The 20,328-nt window shown below is 40.3% G+C and overlaps 2 protein-coding genes across 2 annotated transcripts in view; both read left to right on the top strand.

Annotated features, from left to right (window-relative positions):
- Positions 1 to 18,702, top strand: part of bend5 (BEN domain containing 5) — a 33,538-nt gene extending 14,836 nt beyond the window's left edge. Inside the window, exons 4-6 of the mRNA XM_060932118.1 lie at positions 10,311 to 10,459; positions 13,622 to 13,835; positions 14,068 to 18,702. Of these exons, the coding sequence (XP_060788101.1) occupies positions 10,311 to 10,459; positions 13,622 to 13,835; positions 14,068 to 14,261 (557 nt within the window). The 3' untranslated portion in view covers positions 14,262 to 18,702. The remainder of the gene's footprint in view (positions 1 to 10,310; positions 10,460 to 13,621; positions 13,836 to 14,067) is intronic.
- Positions 1 to 20,328, top strand: part of agbl4 (AGBL carboxypeptidase 4) — a 690,290-nt gene that overhangs the window by 547,969 nt on the left and 121,993 nt on the right. The window lies entirely within an intron of this gene.

Raw genomic sequence — 20,328 nt, forward strand, 5'->3', positions numbered from 1 at the left:
GCATGGGCGCAGTCCTTAAATAGCCCAAACATAGTTCATTGATTAAAGACAGGTGTTCTTTGTTAACGGCGCGCGTGCCGGAGCTCATTAGGCATGCGCACCCAAGGCACACCTTCAGGTGCACAAGCTAAGGCGCGCAGGACTGACACCGTTCTGTGCAAGTGCAACACAATCGCACTAGAAAGCATGTTCAAGCTGCCAGTGTAGCTGCAGTCTTTTTAGTTGCAAATTCCAAGTATTTCCTCTTGTGTTAATAATTCGCCGTGTAAAAATAAGCAAAACTTTCCCCCTTCTTTCGACGTGAAGAGAGGTAAGCTATTTATTTATTTATTTATTTATTTATTTCCATCAAAGTTGCATTTTGAGGCTTCGAAGCTAAGTTTTAGTGCCATTTCTAGAACACAACATCAAGAAAACGTGGAAGAAACAGCAATAATGGAAGAGCTGGTTTCTAAGCTGCCTAAAACTAGCAATGGTAATTTTATTTTTTTGTTACATAATGCACTCAGGCTGTTAGTCAGTATGTGACACATACGCACACACCTGAAAAATCGTAGCTACGCCCCTGATTTACATGAGAAATTTGGTATTCATTGGTGTGTTTAAATTTACAGACGATACGAACTAATGCAGGGGTTTTCAAAGTGTGGGAGAGTCAGCCCCCCTCAGAGAGCAAATAAACAACAGCGCCCCCCCCTCACCATTTTTGTTGTTGCTATACTTAATGTTCCATTTATATTTTTAAAAAAATGGTTGTTGTACACATTTTTATTTTTTTTCTTTTACACATTTTAAACATGTGCTTTTTAAAACATCTTTTTTTTTTTAACACATTTCAAACATCTCATAGCATCGTTAGCTAGCACCTCTTGGCAGACAACACACTGTGGCAGTGGAGCATCTTCAGATCCAGTCCATGAAAATCCAAACTTTAAATAATCGTGGTCATACTTCCTTCTTTTTTCAGTCCCCCCAGGATTTCGCAGGCCTTTTTTGTGATTGTTGCCGGCTAAAATGTCTGATGTTGCGGGGGTTTCCAAAAAATTGCGATGAAAGTTGTGGTGTGTTTTAGGTTTTTGTTGCGATTACATTGCGGGAGGAAGTGAAAGTTGCGAGAAATTGTTGCGATTTTCTCTTTTTGTGATTAAAATTGAGTGATATGTTAAATATTAAGTTATTACCGAAAAACTATTGATTTTAAAAAAACAAAGACACTGAGAAATGGTTCTATAAACATCTTTACCAATATAAAAGATTACCAGGACTACAAAAATGCAGAAAAATAGGCTTTACTTATCCAAATGCACCTGTTGGTTCAAAAGTTAAAGTGCAGAGAACTTCACAGCACAACATGAAGTTACCTTAAAATATAATCTAAATGCCTCAGCTTTCATGTAAGAAAAAAACTATTAATACTAGTACTGTGTGCAGGCAGTCTCTCCTGAAGACTAAATTAAACAATAATTATAAACTAATAAAATAAATGGCTCAGGCTTCATAGAAGAAAAAAAACAATTTGAACAGAATCTCACAGTATGATGCTGAAGCTGCCTAAACAATGGAAAATAAAATACCATTTTGGCAAAAATGTTGGCAGCCATTAATTTCTTGTATTAAGTAAAAAAATAATGTAAAGTGCACACAGTCCTTCACTGTAAACATAACACACTTTCAGTAACAGAATTTAAGCCTATATAAACATTGTCTTGCACATGCAGTGTTGCCAGATACTGCTGACGTTTTCCAGTCCAAGATATGTTCAAAACCCACCAAAATGCACTTAAAACCGCCCAATCTGGCAACACTGCGCGCGTGCTGCTTCTCTTGAACGTACCGTATACACGGAAGTAAGGCGGAAGGTAGTTTGTCAACGTCACCTCAAGACGACGCCAGTGACTGGTCAAATTTGCAGGAAGGTTGCGGTGATTGGATATAATTGCAACACCGTCCTGAATTCGCGGGGTTTGGTTGAATTTGCAAATCACAACATCGCGAAATCCTGGAGGGTCTGGTTTTTTGCTTGGCCCAGACTCTGTCTCCTCACTCACTGTAGCTTTAGGTACTAAAAATCTAGCCTGGGCCCGCCCATCCTAAGCGTGACGCAACACGAGGGCCTGTTGCGAGCTTACTCTGGCCAGGCAAGCTATCTCCAGCTCTTCCAAGCTCCGGAAAAATCGGGAACCAATCAACTTTGAGCATCTCCAACGGCCCTGGGTAGAGGCGTGTTCAAGGCAGTGACGTAGTAGAACTGCGACCGGAAGCCATAGATTGTTTACAGAATCATGCTGTATTGAAAGCATTCAACGGGAAGTTCTCATTGAAAACGGAGCAAAGAGCAGCCCTGGAGGTATTTATTGAAAGGAAGGATGTTTTCGCCTTGCTCCCGACCGGCTTCGGTAAGAGTTTAATCTACCAGTTAGCCCCGCTAGTAGCCAAATCAATGGGGCTCAGCAAGAATCCTATCGTCGCGTCACATACGTCAGAGGAAAGAGTGATGTGATTGGTTTGAGCTTCGTCACAGCCTTTTCTGGCTTCGACCAGTAGCAAACTGAGGCATTTCAGGGAGGCGGGTCAACCACGGGCTCTGGGAAACGGTTGGGCTTAATATCTTGGCCAGACCAATAGCTCGCAGAGCTTTGAAGTCGTGTTAGCCAGACTACTAAAAATCGGTCCATTTTGTCTCTGGCAAAGGCTAGCTGAAGTTCGCTAAATGTCCGCAATAGTAACTTATTCTGGTTTATGTTTCCTCACATTGCGCCCCCCTGAAGAACTCTGGCGCCCCCCAGGGGAGGCGCGCCCCACACTTTGAAAAGCCCTGAACTAATGTAAACAATTGGCTTCAACTCGCATAAATATGAATTGGAAATTTTTAGTTCACTTTAGCTTATGCAAACACACAACTCCTACTAAAAGATTGAGCCTCGTTTATCAATGTCCCCAACATTGAAACCTGAAAGCTTTAGAAACTCTAACAGACCTTTACTTTTTAACAGTGCTGTTTTGGGATTTTGCTGAGTTTACCTTCAATTGTCTGATTTTTTTTCAAAGTAATGAACTGTGTAGCCAGGAAAATCACCGCATTTTCTAAATGCACTCCTGAAAATTACTCATTAACTAGGGGAATTAAATTTGATATTTTTGACATGTCAATCATTAATGTACATGAAAGAAAAAGGCTTAAAAGTTATAACTTGTTTTAGTGAAAATAAGTACTAAAATGCACTAGAATGCAGGGTTTTGCGTGTTATGTTATTAAAATATTTTCAGGGGACGTTGCCCCCCCATCTTAGTTTGACTTTCAAAAATTCAGGATTTTTTTCTTTGCTCCACTTTCATCTCTATTTACAGAATGTAGTTTTTATTTTTAAAAGGATTTCCCCCTTGTCCTCAGTCTACAGTTCAAAAGTTCCAAAATTCTAACATTCCTTGAAAATGCTGTCTATAATTCATGAAGAACAAGAAAAAAAGGCCCCCTGCTTCAACCCCTCTGCTATGGACATGGCCATACCCATGATTACGCCCACATCATTACCTCGACTCTGTCCTTCTTGTCCTATATCGACTTGCACCTGTATCTCTTCATTCTCTGACCCATCTGGAGGCAGCACATCTGGTTTAGGGCATGTTATGCCTTTGTAAGGCTCAGAAACAAAGGCTCGGTTGTGTTTATATAGATACTGTTGCTTAGCTAGTGTACCTCCAGGCGAAGGAAGTGCGACTGAACGACCGCCTGGATCATTTCTTTGGGTATAAAAAGGTGATCGCATGGTGTTCCATCAGCCCTGGTCTGGCATGTGCAGCTGGAAGAGTTTATTAAGCTGTAGAAAACCAATGCAACAAAAGATATTAGGCCTATTTCATTAAATTTAGTCTCGTCTGTCATGTGCAGCCACTGTCGGCACTCAGCATGACGCCCCATACTTGTCAATTTAAAAATAAAAGGACATGAAAAAGAAAAGTCTATCTTTGTCTGTACACATTAATTACATGTCGGTTCTTTGTCAAAGTCTTGGAATCGAATGTGACTGAAACTTCTCATCCTGGTTTATGTGCTATGCATATAAACGTAATGATGTGGCTTCTGTAAGACTTTGAAATGTATACTCATCATGAAATTAATGATGTCCCTTGCAATCACAACTTCCACAACACACTACAGAAAGCTCATCGTAACTGCCCGCAAAATATAAATACTTGACTCACCTTTGAGGCTTTCGCTCACTCTGCTTGGTCGATGTTGCTGGCGTCAGCAGCTTAACACTTACCGTGACCATCTTGAAATTGGTCTTTATTTATTTAGGTCAAAGTCATCCTCAAATTCATCTCTGTTGCTATTAATATCAGTAATAATATCCTCTTCCCAGGGTTGTGTGAAGAAATCTGCAACAAAATTGCTCACCTTTTAACTACCATTGCAATTTAAGAGCTTTGCGATTTCTCCTGCCATGGGCCGTTCTGGAACTATGCTATGTGTGATCTATCAGAAACCTTCTTGTTGATCATGCAAAGCAACAAGATGATTTTGTTTACATGAAGATGAGTTTGTTTGATACCATTTTTATTTGCTACTCGTCAAAATGAGGACTGAATCTAGTGAGTGGGAAATCTCCACTGGATTTTGATCGCTGATGTGAAGGGCAGGGTTCCTGCTGGCGCTCGTCATCGTCAATCATTGACAAAGAGAAAATTGCTACATTCGTCGCTGTGACGACTGCTATTTGGCATCATTATCATAAGTCATCTTTTCTAGAAATCCCTCCGTTTTGCCAAAATCCAACCCCAGTGTAAAGACTTCCCCAGAGTGTAAACAATGAGCTTGTGACCAATAAAAAAAATAGTCTACACATAATGACCAAATGGGCGCCAAGCTTTTGACAAATCGCAGTGCATCTTAATCGTCCTGGTGTGGTGGTGTAATTATCGCTGCATGAACCAAACAGTGGTGCAGTCTAAATTGATGAGGTTTTTTTGGAAGAGCTTCTTCAAGCACTGAAGATGATTTAAGGGCGAAAACAGCCATGGGGGAGACACGCTTGGAGCCCCTACCGTCCCCGAGCACACCAGACAGTCTGAGCAATACAGGGGTCGGTAAAAAAAAAATGCCAACGTGAAAGTGCCATCAGTCAGCAAGCGACTGAAGGGAGCTATGTTTTGGGGGGTGTGGAGTGTTGTGTTCCCGTGGCGAACGTATGATGAAAAATGCAGCGTCATTCTGTGTTTGGCTCATAAATTGACTGGAAAACCAAATTCCTTCACTATTGGTTGGTCCCAGATTCTTCTTGACTCTGTTCAATTGGAAATCAAGTTTTCTGTTGAAGTAAAGGGTAAAGAGAGTTCGAAAAACTCTTTTGAATAATTCCTTCCTAAAATAACCTGAAGTTAGCTCAAACTAAAGGTTTATTTTAACTTGATGATGCACAGGGCATCCAAAATCAGGTCTTTCTTATTAGAGACTGGAGTGGAGCCCAAATTTTATATGTAATGGAGAGGCCTGTATCAGTACAAATATTTGAATTATGCCAGTTTGGTTGATATAAACCTGTATTAAGTCGGTAACTAAGAAAAAGTGAAGAATACTACTTTGACTTTATTTTTCAAGGAAAAAAGTGGAGAATATTTTTCAGAACCCAGGGGGAACCCTGGAAGGGTTTTCCTCAGAAATATGCGATCATTTGGTACAAAGTTTGAAGTGTGTTTTTCACTTGTGTGCTTTTTTTTTGGGGGGGGGTAACAAATTTCTCCCAGGAATTAAATACATCTTAATAAAAGCATATCTTAAAAGGTCATAAGGTATGAATTTCAGCAAAATTATTTCAGAACATGAAAGTGTGGACATTCTACTCTATGCCAAAATTTGAGTATTTTAGCTCACGCAGTGTGTTTCCCCATGCATCTCAAAATTGTGACTTGCGACTTCCGACTGGTTTTGTAATGGAGGGTCACATTTCTTGTGGGTGGGTGGGGTTTTCTTTTTATTCATTTATTTATTTATTTATTTATTGTGTGTGTGTGTGTGTGTGTGTGTGTGTGTGTGTGTGTGTGTGTGTGTGTTAGTTATATGAGAATGAAAAGCCTTTTTGTGTTCCAAAAGGCTTTTGGGGGGGGAAAGTTGCTAAATGTTTCACTTTGTTCAGCAGTATCATGGACATTAATTACTTCTTGGAACTGAATTGAGGTGAATATCATGCAATTTTTTTTTTTTTGCACTGGATGCTTAAAGGGGCGGCACGGTGGTGTAGTGGTTAGCGCTGTCGCCTCACAGCAAGAAGGTCCGGGTTCAAGCCCCGTGGCCGGTGAGGGCCTTTCTGTGTGGAGTTTGCATGTTCTCCCCGTGTCTGCGTGGGTTTCCTCCGGGTGCTCCGGTTTCCCCCACAGTCCAAAGACATGCAGGTTAGGTTAACTGGTGACTCTAAATTGACCGTAGGTGTGAATGTGAGTGTGAATGGTTGTCTGTGTCTATGTGTCAGCCCTGTGATGACCTGGTGACTTGTCCAGGGTGTACCCCGCCTTTCGCCCGTAGTCAGCTGGGATAGGCTCCAGCTTGCCTGCGACCCTGTAGAACAGGATAAAGCGGCTAGAGATGATGAGATGAGATGCTTAAAGGAGATACGCAGAACCTTTATTTTTAAATAAATTTCTGAGTGGATAGTATCTCCATCCTTGACTCTTGTATGCTGCATAAATGGGAATTAAAAAAATATATATTTTTGAGAGTTAAAATCGACCGCGAAGTTGGCATTGGAGCTGCCCCGCTGAGCCAGCCAGCCCTGAGTGCGTGAAGTCACAGCAGGAACCGGTTTTAAGGCCGAGGCCTTTGACAGCTATAGACCAAAGTCATATAAATAAAAAGTTTACAGTGAAAGTAAGAAATACTGTTACCGACTTGCTCAACTAAGACTGATTTGACTTCATTGATTGTGGGTTGACTCTCATTAAAACAGGATAGGTGTTATAATTTATGCAACATCCATGTACACGCGTGCATTTTCACTGATGAAAATGTAAAAGGCGGCTAATTAAATAATCAAGTGAACTGAGACAATCACATTCTGAAGCAAATTAAATAATCTCATACCGGTAACTTAAACGCACAATATAAGTTACATGTATTAATCTAAATGCAGGTAAACAACGTCTGGTTTTTTTTTTTGTTTTGTTTTTTTTTAAAAATCCAAATGAGAGTCGGAGCTTACTCATCTGTTTTCTCGCTTCTTGAAGGCCGATCTTGTGGCCGATTTGTTTTGAAACATCTGACTTTCAGTTGTTCATCCAATTCTCTGTTCATTCGCTTCTTCCATGTAAGGGTGAGATGACAGCGATATCCAGTTTAGAAATCAGTCGGCTGCTACGCTCATTCACTTTTTTCTTCATACTGTGTATTCCGCCATTACTGCTCGGCTCAGGCAATTACTAAAACCCGGGACGGTACGGGATGTCACCGGTTTTAGCAACAACCGTGGGGAGGTCACTGCCTGAGCGATATGTCCCGTCCTGTTCTGTCCCAGGTTTTAGCAACAACCCTCAACTCACTCCGGGAGGACTGATGCAACTGAACTCACTTTCCTTTAAAAAAATAATAATAATAATAGTTAATAAAATAAATATTTTCCTTTTCTTGTAGTTTTATTTTTCTTTAATTGTTGGTACTGCACCCTCTTTCAATACAGGCTTATAGCCAACGCTCCAACAGATCAGAGGTTTTGTACGAGTCCTCAGTAAAATGTGCAGAGCAGAGGAGAGACCACTTCGTAGGTGCCCAATGTGCCCGTGAACTTCTTGCAAAACGTGTCCAAATCTTTGCAGTTTGAACATTATTGGGCCATGAATGCAACGTAAATCCACTTTCTGTCATGTTGCTGCACCGGCCAGCAACACATCTACATGGCATGGCGATAAATCAGCTCAAAATGGAGGATCGGAGTTGCAGTCAGCTCTGTGTTTTAGTACAGTGGAAATGGCGATGAGACCGATAGACTTCCTGCTGTGACGTTACGGACGTCAAGGTCATTCACTCAGGCCGCTACCTATATCAATCACTTTAATCGTAAAAATTACTATATTAGATTTATTGTTAATGCTTAAAACTATTCCTGTGCCATTCTTGAGGTCTCAAGGCATTTATAAACGAAAGTGAGGCCATGGCTCTGCGTACAGGTAGTCGTCGACTTACGACCTATGGAACTTACGACCGATTGACTTTATGACCGTCTGGTTATGACTGGCAAGTGTTTCCCAGCTGAGCTAGCTGAGTGTATGACAGTTTCCGCCCCAGCTCCCGGCAGCGCCTCTCGCCGCGTACAACAGTTTCTGCCCCAGCTCCAGGCACATGCGCAGTCTCCCTCGTGCACTCTGTCATACAGTTTCCGCTCCAGCTCCTGGTTTATGAAACGAGCAAATGCTCCCGCCAGCCCAAGCACTGCAACAGCTGATGATGACGTAGACGACCCACAGCCAAGCACCAGTGATGCCAGCGGTCACTAAGGGCGTATTCACACCTACGTTGTTTGGTCCGGCCCAAACGACCAAACGAACCAAATTTCCCTTCGTCCGGACCTTTTGGGTTGGTCTGAATACAAACCACCGAACTCTGGTCCGGACCAAACAAGTGGACCGAGACCGAGCTGCAAGGTCGGACTCGGTCCGGACCAAAGGAACCCTGGTGCGGACCTTTTGGAGGTGTGAAAGCAGACCGGACCTAATCCGAAAGTTTTGCTTTTTTTGTACCTCGGGAGCTTCCATCGTTTGTCGAGCATTATGGGAAACAGAGTCTTGACACTCCACCGCAAAGTGCAAACACTGTTTCGGTTGTCAAGGGAACCTTACAACAGTCGTTCAGTCATTCAGGCCAGTGGTAGGCTAGACTACCGAGTACAAAAAATGAGTAGGGGGCAAACGTGGGCCGAGGAAGAAACGCGTCCCCTTGTGGATATATGGGCAGATGTCCACATATCTGAGCTTTTGGAGAGAACACACAAAAATGCCGACGTGTTTGCTGTATTCAGTGAGAAAATGAAGGAGAAGGGGTTCACGCGCTCCCCAGAACAATGTCGGCTAAAAGTGAAGAAACTCCGTCAGACCCACATTAAAATCAGGGACATTCTTTCAAAAAGTGGCAGTACTAGCGACGCAAAAAAGAAATTCATCTATTATGATGGATAAGGCGAATATCCCGACACATACCTCCTCCGTCTTGCGTGAAGAGCCAGAACTGTCACAACATGATGTGCGCTCATCAGCGCTATCCTCCGTAGCCGCCTTGCCCTTTGAAGTCGTCGTTGATAAATTACTTGTACAACAGCATAGTAATCGCACAATTGTGAAAACAGTAAAAACTGGAAAAAACATATAGCTTTGATGACATTAGAAAGAATAACAGCACGGAAAGCCTCCATGACTACTTTTGAACTTAACGCTTTGTGCGCGTGTCGTCTCTGACCAATAGCTGAACGACCTCAGGGCGCGTGGCTTTGTTGACAGATTTTGGTCCGCTTACTAAAATGTACAGTGTGAAAGCGAACCGCACCAAAATGAAAAAATAAAAAAAAACATTTGGTTCGGACCAAAGCAAGTGAACTATCCTGGTCTGAATACACCCTAAGTTTTGTATTTTGCTCTGTTTTACATTTGTATTTTGGTATGTTTCAAACTAAAATGTTTTCTATTTTTCACACCTGTATTTCGTATTTTTTGTTTTGCACATATTAAACGAATTGTACTGTACGCAGTGTAGTATGCAGTGTTTGACTTAAACCAAATAATGAGCCAAGATAATGAAATAAGAAAGTGTTGATAAAATAAGACTAAGATGATTACACATCACAATATACTTGCGTTCATTTAACATAGGCCGACTCACGACCAGATCGGTTTACGACCGGTCAGTCGTAACCAAACGCAGTCGTAAGTCGACGACTACCTGTATATGCTTTAAAGAGGGCATAGTGTCCAAAGGAGCCAGACCAGTGTCCAGCCCAGGTGGTGTGTGTTTTGTGACCTGACTAAATTGGGGTCAGGAATGCAGTAAAGTGACCGATATTAAAACTCGTTAGCTACAATTAGTGCTTCACATGGCTGTCCCTCAAGCCAGTTTACAGAGCTAAAATAACCAGGCTGTCTTAAGTCACAAGGGAAGCTCTTTGTAGGCAGCTAACCAAAGTGTTGGTACATGTGGGCTGTATGTGAAATATTTTCTTATGGTTTTTTTTCCTTCATATTCTTTTTTTTTTTTTTTATTTCACACTCTACACTATGCCAGTTTATTAAATATGATCTGTAAATTAACCTCTGGTTGAATGCTTTCCTGCACACAGAACCAATGCACGATAATGGCACTCAGACAATCAAAGCTGAGGTGGTGGAGCCAATACCTGAACCACAGGAAATGTGCAGAGAGGAGGCCAACACGAGCTCCACCCACTCCCCTTCCCCAAGGACCGTCTATACCTTCAGTGATGGGAAAGTAAGTAAGTGTGTGTGAGTGAAAGACAAACAGATAGATGCTTGCTTTTGCATCGCTTTGGAGCTGATCACAGATACTTTACCAGAGCCCTTGCTTTGGAGCCGTGTAGTCTCTTGTTCAGGCTTTTTAGTTTTCTCTAATTGGCTATGAATCTTTTGTCCCAGCAGGCATTTTAAGAAGAGCATTTACTCATTTACTGTGCTGTTTCTCAGTTATGCACTTTATCAGACATTCAACCGGTGTTCACCCTTATTCCTTCTTTCTCTGACTCAGATCAAGCATGAAGAGCAAAAGAAAATTAGGCCTTACACACCTGCACATCGCCCATATTAATTATTTATACCACAGGAGTTGTCTTGAGTGATGGCTGTACAGAGAATACAGATCTCCTCTAAGAGCAGGGAAAAGCATGTCTGCTGGCCGGCAGCCTAAAGCACATTAGTTACTATAGGGGAGAGACCTCTGGAAGCCAGCCTAAAGACTTCTCAGAGTGACAATCCTCCTGATGGTTTGCTTGGCATCGTCTTCCACAGTGTAACCTTAAAGTCGAAACTCTGGTCTGGTGTCTGTCAAAACCTGTTATTCTGCTTGGCAACACCTTCATTCCTGAATATATTTATGAAACGTCACTCATACTTACCCCAGTTTCTCTCTAAATTGAGTCTTGGAGGATGGGTAGGGGAGAGAGGAATGGTGTGTCCTGTATATGATCATTGTAAAGTTGGATTCCCTGGTATGCTGTGCCTTACATCCATATTTCACCCCTTTGTTCTCTTTCCCATTTTGTAGTACTACAACCTGGAACTGAAATGGACAATTTGGATTGTATGTAATGAACCTAGATAAAATAGTCGTATATTAAAGTGTGTGGGTGGGTTTGGGTATTTAAAAAAAAAAAAATCAAACTTCCCAGACGCCAGTAAATCCATTAATGAAAAATGGAAAGAATGGGGTGCAACTGTGACTCTGCCTTGAAGAGGCCAGTGACTGGGGAAGGAGTACAGAAACAGCAGGAAAAAAAAAAAGGAAGAAAGCCATTACTGGGGGGGGGAGCCATATGACTTGCCAAAAGACACGTTGGAGATTCAGTAAATATGTGGGAAAGGATTGCGTTGTCTGTCTGTCTGATTTGATGAGAACAGAGTTGAACTTTTTTGATTTTGGTGCAAAGCGCTACATTTGACGACAGCCCTGATTTCAGTCTGCATCTGCTCGTCACCCTGAGGATGCCCCCTTCACATTGAAGCATGGTGCTGGTAGCATACCGTTATGAGGATACTGTTCATCAGCATGGATCAGGAAACTGATTATGGTTGAGGGCAAGATGGATGGAATCAAATCCAGGATAGGGATCTGCACAATTCAGCCGTGGAAAAAGTCGGCATCTGCGCCTTTAGTTTGTGTGGAGAGATCTGATCTGCAATAACATGCATTGTTGGCTACAGACCGAAACATACTTTCAGAATGCACTGGCCAAGGCAGGACTAAACTCGATGCGCCTTCTAATAATAATTTAAAAAAAAAAAACAGAATAGTAATTTGTAAGCTAAAAAGCCTGTGTCTACACTTTTTTTTTTTTTTTCTTTTGCCGAATGGCAGCTGTGTTCAACTGGGGCGGGACATGACTGAATGGGTGTTTCTGATTTGTCAGCTGTCGTCCTTACACCGCATGGCATGCCCCAAGCGTTTACAACACAGAATTCCAGGTTCTCCGCTCCAAAATCGGCAGCTTCAAAACGATTGATTTTTTTTTTGCTTTTTTAACCGACAACCAAAAAAAAAAAATTAATCGGTTGACGTTGATTCGGTCAACCACCGGTCATCGGTTAACATCCCTAATCCAGGACAATCCTAGAAGAAACCAAGAACCTGAATGTGTTAGAACGGCCCAGTTAAAGTCCAGACTTCAATTTGATGGGAAATTCAAAGACGTGTTTATCTTGATGGTATGCAGAAAGCTTCAGGATTATTGGCACCCTTTAGGGTTTAATAAATGTCTGTGATCCCCCCCCCCCCAAAAAAAACCGCTGAAAATGTGAAAATAAAGTATGATTGAATATGATTTTCTCAAAAAAAAAAGTTTTGGTGCCTTATGCAAACTCCAAATACATGCAGGTCATCATTAATTTTTTAAATGTGCTAATTGCTTATGGCAGATACTTTTAGGTATTGCTACATAATGAACTTGTAGGTCATACTATTTCTGTGGTTGAATCTCTAATGGTGTTCTTTGGGCATATATTGCACGGTGTTGGTTATACTTTGACATTATGTCTTGTGTAGTGAACAGTATGTAGTAATGATTTGAGATTTGGCCTAACTAGATGTTGACAACACATTTTGCCCAAAAAAAAAAAAAAAGTACAATCAAGCTAAATTTCAGCAACAAGGAAATATGAAAATGCAAATAATGCATTGTGTATTTGCTAACGTTCACTCTGTCTCTGGCAGTATAACCTTTTAGTGTAATTAATATTTAAATCCATTAGAATACCGTGTGTGTGTGTGTATGTGTGTGTGTGTATATATATATATATATATATATATATATATATATATATATATATATATATATATATATTATTTTTATTTATTTTAAATAAATTCAACTACTGTGTAATGTGCTACTGAAAATGAAACTTGTTCATGCATGAACCTCTGTTCAAGTCTGATGAACAGTGTTTAATGAGTGATTCAAGTGTTTTTCCCAACTGTAATTTTGGGAAAATAGAAGTTACCATTAGACATGTAGGGGTTTTTTTTTTTTTTTTTTAAATTATACCCCTGCTCCGAAGGGGGGGGGGATTCCTGGTTTACCTCTATCCATCTGTCTGTATCTCCGTCTGTTTGAAACACCCTTTTTCTCAGCAATCACACATCAAAGCCACTTGGTACCAAACTTCAGCTTGGGGTTCTATACCGTGTATACCGTTTTCAGGTCTGTCGCACATCGACTTCCTGTTTACCGGCTTAATGTATTTACGAAACATATAGCATAGATTTACAAAATTTTCGTAACATTTTTCTCAGCAACTACAAATCACAACGGCTTGGTTCATACTAAGTGTCCTATTCCTTCGATTGCTTGCATTCTGATATAAGTAAGAGCGGGGGTATACGTAAGTGAGCAGTAGCTCACAGTTGATCTTGTTCCTCCTCTAGGTACACCTAGGTGGGGGCATCTGGGTGGAGGAGGAGAAGTGGCATCAGCTTCAGCGTACACAGGGTGACTCTAAATTCACCAAAAACCTGGCTGTCATGATCTGGGGCACGGAGACGCTGAAAAACCGCAGTGTTACTGGCGTCGCAACAAAGAAGAAGAAAGATGCTCTGCCTAAACCGCCTCTCTCACCAAGCAAACTCAAAATCGTACGAGGTACATTTTCACCCACATATTTACTCTATAAGCGAGTATTCTTAGGAGCTGGTATGAGGTTTGGGTGGATAGGTTTAAAGTAGGTATGATCTGAGTACGGTACACGTCAGATTTTCCTCTCCCTTTTTATTTTTTTTAAAAACATAAGAAAAATCAAAACTTCTGTATTACTATGTTTAACTGCTGCTACTATATTTTAAAATGCCAGCCCTAATTCACCTTTTCTTTCTAGAGTGTCTGTATGACCGTGTGTCTCAGGAAACAGCCGACAGTGCTGAGATCACTCAAAGGCTATCCAAAGTGAACAAATACATCTGTGAAAAGATTATGGATATCAACAAATCCATCAAGAACGAGGAGAGGAGAGAGTCCAAGCTCCTCATCCGGCAGACGGTAAAGATGGAGAACTTGTATGATGGCATGTAGGACCTGCAGAGTTAATATCATAGACTGCTGCTGTGAGAAGACGTTACACCTGATCACCTGCGCTGCCATTTTGGATTTTCACTGAAGCCCACAGCAAGGCCTTTTTTTTTCCTTCATTATTTTACTACCCCATAACACCTCTGAGGCTATATGACAGCTTTACCCACAATCCACACAGCCTACTGTGAGCGGAGTTTGTTGGTATGTGTGCAGTGAATGAACAGTGGCTTTGGATAAGGGGGATTATAAGACTTGGCTGTGGAATATTGAGGGGAGGGGTATGTGGTTGTTAATCAGTCATTGTTTTTGACAGGAGAGATCCTTTAAATCACATTCGATAATGTGTATGGCACATCGGCTGGTGTTCTGTGTCAGAACATGTCCTAACGTCTAAGTCTAGAATGAAGACTTACCTTGAAAAGAACTGTTCTGTTTTAAGGAGAACGTTCTTATAACGCTTTGCTCCTGCAGTGTCTTAAATCAGTTGATCGGTTGCTCCCTTAAGACTCCGTTGTTCAGAACCATTATAATCGGTTAATTCTTATTCCCAGTATATTGAGGAGTTGGTCATTCAGCTGTTTTCTTCAGTAAGATTTGATGATTGTGCTAATGACAATGTGTTCTCAGACAAACTCCTTTGTTTCTCAGCGGAGCAGTCAGTTTTAAACAGGTTTAAGGTTACGTTAGTAAATCTGCATTTACCGAATATGTTTACATATCAACCGCATGCTTTAGTGTAGTCTGTTTTTGCTTTTTTTAGGTGATGTATCTAATCCTTTTCACAAATAAACAGATGCAGCACCTTTTAGATAACTGTGATTTAAGTTCCGTAGTGGATTAGAAAGTTGTTGACATTCGCCAACCCAGTTGTTTCGAACCATTATGTAGTAAGTTGGGAACAAGGACTGGGATTTTACGTGTTTGATATGGCAATCACTTGGAATTGTGTGTTTTATAGCAAGCTGTGATTATAATATGAGCTGATATTGCTTAACCTGCACTTTGGTGTGTGTGAGTGTGGTAAAATGGCTGAAACAGTGTGTGGATGTAGGCAAAGCTGTCAGCAGCGCTTGGTGTTACACGTGGTTTTGTTTTCCCCTGCCCTTTCTCCAAACCAACCAGGTGGAATCCCCAGAGGATGACTGGGTCCTCTGCACCTCCTCAAGGGGGAGAAATTAGAGGGGGTGATTTTTAAAGTGACAACTTCCAGTGAGCCATGCCATCCATCCTTTTGCCTCTTTTCTTCATTCCTCCCCCCCCCCCCCCCCCCCCATTCGCTATCTCCTATTTTTTGCATTTCACAAAACGGTTCATGTGGCTGTGCATTTAAAAAGGCCTGCTTGCTGCAGGTCCTTAACTGTTCTTAACTGTGATGGCATACTGCTAACTGTGAATCAACCTCGAATCTGCCTCTCAGCCCTTCCTGTCTCATCATTTTTAATTTCCTGTCTTTGTTGATTTTTCTTACCAAATACATGTACATGTTTTTTAGTTCATGGATTTTGTAGATGAGATATTTTATTATATATTTTAGATGTATTTGGATCTTGATGATCTATGTCCAGGCTGCACCTTATTCTGCTTCGTCTCCTTATTTGAAACGAGTCCTCATCGCGTATCCATACGATTCCATCTTTCCTCCATGCCTGTTCATGCATACATTTTCGTTTTTCTTTTTAGTCTTCGCTTTGCTCATCACAGATGCATTATCTCTTAATGGAACGCTGTCAAAGAAGCAAACTCCTATTTTAAATTATAATAGCTAATTTACACTTGTCAGTTATCACAGTGCTCCTACGATCACATCACTGTGAGTCATTTGTAAAGGAGTATCATTTCACTTTTTTGTTCCGTTTTCTGTAAGTGTGCTTATTATTCAAACCGATGTAGTCACCATATACGACAGCACTTTAATCGTAGGAAAGGCCATGTCATAATGTTGGACAAATATGGATCTTAATAGTGATATTAAGGGATTTTGTTTTTTGTTTTTTTTTCCCCCCAAATGGCTAATCAGAAATCTTCGCACTTTTTTTTTTTTTACAACTCCAAAGTTGAAAAAGATCCCATTTATGCTTCATAGCTAGGTCTGTGTAAGAAACATTTACTTTAATTGTAACTTATCTCTAATATGTTTGTGTAATAATGACAGAATAGACCATTATTGTATAGTTTATGGTTCAAGGTTATATTTTTCTGTGAACTTTTCCTCTATATGTCGATGTGTCATGTGCTGTGTGCTATATGTTGCCCCACTAACTGAATATGTGCTATATATGATAATGGCTCTGTGGGTACACTGGAAAACACCAGCTTTAATTTGGCTGATGTTGAACGATAGCCAAAAGAAACTGACAATCCTCATGATCATCCTTTCATATTGAGATTTGTCAGCTGTAACGTTGCCTTGAAAAACAGAAATTCCTCTTCGATAGCCACTCACTCCAAGTGAACAGCTTTCACACGCAATATGGCTGATAAACGTAACGTCCCTTCAGTTGTGAACCCTACTAGGGAAAATAGTGACTGTGAAATGTACAAACGTACTATATATTGCCATGAGATTCTGTAATCGTAAGATGCTTAAAAGCTCCAAAAGCAAACCGGTACACCTCTCTGAGATAACGGTCCTCTGGTCCACACTAGTGAACTTCGTCCGTCGTCATGTTTGTGTCCATGCTTTAGTGACATCATGGTGGTGCTTAAGCTTTGAGCTGCTTGGCTCCCTAAAGGTCCAAAACAACCTGGATGCAAAAAAGACCAGTATAAAGTATCGAAGCGGAACCATCAGGCCAATACTTGGGGATCATTAAATCAGTAACAGTTTATTTTTTTTAATTTATCTTTAAGTTGATTTTTTTTTTAAATGCTATATGTGAATAGGTATAGGTGTCAGTAATCTAAAGCTCCTTGGTGGTGGATCAGTATAAGCCAAAGTGGAATAGTGATCATTCAGCTTGATATGAACTTGCACAGAATTGGCCCATGCCAAGGTCCAGCATCATCCAAGCTTTAAAAAAAAAAAAGAGGCTAAATATACGTTTTGGTTTAAAAATATATATATATAAATATACATTTATATATCTTTCAGAATATGAGGTTTTGCTTTTCTCAAGATTCTATTTAGCTTGCATTTGTGCTGTTGTGCTTAATTTCATATTAGAAGAGCATTAAGCTTTCAGTGGTATAGATCTGCATACTGTTCTTTCAAGCAGATTTTTTTTTTCATTTAATCATTTATTATTTTTTGTTTTAATTTTGTTTTTGATGCCAAAAGGGGGAATAGGGAGACGAGTTAGAAAAGGCTGAGCTATGTGTGTAGTGTAGTAAGGATTTGGCTTCCTTTTTAAAGCCACATACACAGATTGTGAGTCAAATGCTGAGGACCCATCCAACGTAGACAAAGCTGCCCAGTCCTCCACTCAAGCTCTTCCTGCCAGCACCATGTCATTACTTCCTGTTCAGACTCATCCTAGCAGGTTCAAGGTCTCAGCCCATGTTACCGTTATTCAGGGCCAGGCTCAGAGCAGTTCATTTGCAACTCCGCTTTACCTTGATTTCACAAAGAAAGTATTTTTATAAAACCAGGACAGGTGATTTTTGGCAGGAATGAAATGTGTACTATCTGAATCCTACCTCATGGCTTATCATGTCACTTTAGTTATGTGCTCCATTCATAGCACCTCACTCTACACGGGCACAGGTTTGTAAATAAATCAGTCTGTATTGTAGATTTTTAAAATCATATAGCTGATTTCTGCTTTTTTTTTTAATGGTATGTATTCAATATGAGCCTCCTTTGAGTCTGCCTGATTTGTATAGGAGTGAGTCAGTCTTTCTAATACTGTGGTTTTGTCCGTGTCGTTTGTGCTGTAAATCTTTGGGTTTTTTTTTTTCTCCTTATTGTTTTGTAATTTTCTGGTTGATGGTGCTACCAGCACACGTGTCATTTACCTCAGATGGTGCTACTTTTTTACTGTGGTGGATGTCAGTCAGTGTCACATGATCAAAAACCAGTTTCCTTTTTCTTTTTAATTGACCTTAAATGAAACCAGGACAGACGTGTCTTGCTAGTCACACCACACATGCCATGACATTTTGTTTAATTCATATTTGCAGGCAATTACATGTCGTATTGTTCTCCAGGTGTTGATGGATAACATTTTACAGTATGTATAGTTTCATTAACAGCAAAATAAAATGCTGTAGGGAGCTTCTTAATCCCCACAGTTGATCTACCTGAAGGGTACTGGGCAGTGTACCGTGGTCCTCAGCAAAGAACTTATCCAGCTCCACTGTAGTTACCATTGAAACTGCAAGAAATTATATATTTAGAAAATATTTTAGATATTGCAATACAGTACAGTGTATTTTAAAGAGTTTATATAACTTGCCAAAGTGATTTTCTCCCAAAGACAGTTTATTTGCAAGGTCTCATAAAATATTCAACTATTTGATGGCAAAATTATAAAATAATCAGTTCTCTATTAATATAACTGCTAGAATTTTGTAAATATTAATTTTATTACCTGCTGCTTTTATTTCCATGTCCCAATAAAATATCATTTTATTTATATATATATATATATATATATATATATATATATATATATATATATATATATACACACACACTACCGTTCAAAAGTTTGGGGTCACTTTGAAATGTCCTTATTTTTGAAAGAAAAGCACTGTTCTTTTCAATGAAGATCACTTTAAACTAATCAGAAATGCACTCTATCCATTGCTAATGTGGTAAATGACTATTCTAGCTGCAAATGTCTGGTTTTTGGTGCAATATCTCCATAGGTGTATAGAGGCCCATTTCCAGCAACTCTCACTCCAGTGTTCTAATGGTACAATGTGTTTGCTCATTGCCTCAGAAGGCTAATGGATGATTAGAAAACCCTTGTACAATCATGTTAGCACAGCTGAAAACAGTTTAGCTCTTTAGGTGGTGTTTACATTAGACCGTATCACCGGATCATCAGATTAACGTTTTTAAAACGATTCGCGTGCACACAGCAACGCCAATACACGGATACGCTCGGCTCCGCAGGCATCCTGCGCTCCAAATCACTCTGCCCTGAACAGCGAGTGCCCTCTGGAGGGTGCGCACTCCGGCCCTGCGCAGCTCACAGAGCACGCGAGTGAAGCGCACGAGCAGTGATTCAGGACAAATAGCAAGAAGTGAAGTCCGCGCCGTTTTTCAGCAGTCGCGTCACATGACCAACGTGGCATAACCAACGCCAGCGAATCAGGAAGGTGGATGTCACAGTGACATTGTCCAATGACGACGTCAGCTAGAGCTCAGCACTGCGTATCCTCGTTCCTCAATGTTTACACAGCACCGGATCAGATACGTACTGGGTTGAATACGTGGGCCCTGGCGGATTCAAACTGTTCCGCCTGTGGAGTCGTTTCCCGGCGTTTTAATGTGCACGGACAGTGCATCCGCGACGAAAACGAGACGGATACGGTCTAGTGTAAACACCACCTTAGAGAAGCTATAAAACTGACCTTCCTTTGAGCAGATTGAGTTTCTGGAGCATCACATTTGTGGGGTCGATTAAATGCTCAAAATGGCCAGAAAAATGTCTTGACTATATTTTCTATTCATTTTACAACTTATGGTGGGAAATAAAAGTGTGACTTTTCATGGAAAACACAAAATTGTCTGGGTGACCCCAAACTTTTGAATGTATGTGTGTGTGTGTGTATATATATATATATATATATATATATATATATATATATATATATATATATATACACACACATATACACATACACATATATATATATATATATATATATATATATATATATATATATATATATATATATATATATATACACACACATACATATATATGTATGTGTGTGTGTGTGTATATATATATATATGTGTGTGTGTGTGTGTGAGAGATAGATAGATAGATAGATAGATAGATAGATAGATAGATAGATAGATAGATATAGTGTGTGTGTGTGTATGTTTTTGTTTGTTCCGTCCTCTCCCCATTTAAGTTGCTTTTGCATATTGGTAGTATGACTGACTGAAATG

This window comes from Neoarius graeffei, chromosome 10 (assembly GCF_027579695.1).
Source record: "Neoarius graeffei isolate fNeoGra1 chromosome 10, fNeoGra1.pri, whole genome shotgun sequence".
Lineage (NCBI taxonomy): Eukaryota > Metazoa > Chordata > Actinopteri > Siluriformes > Ariidae > Neoarius > Neoarius graeffei.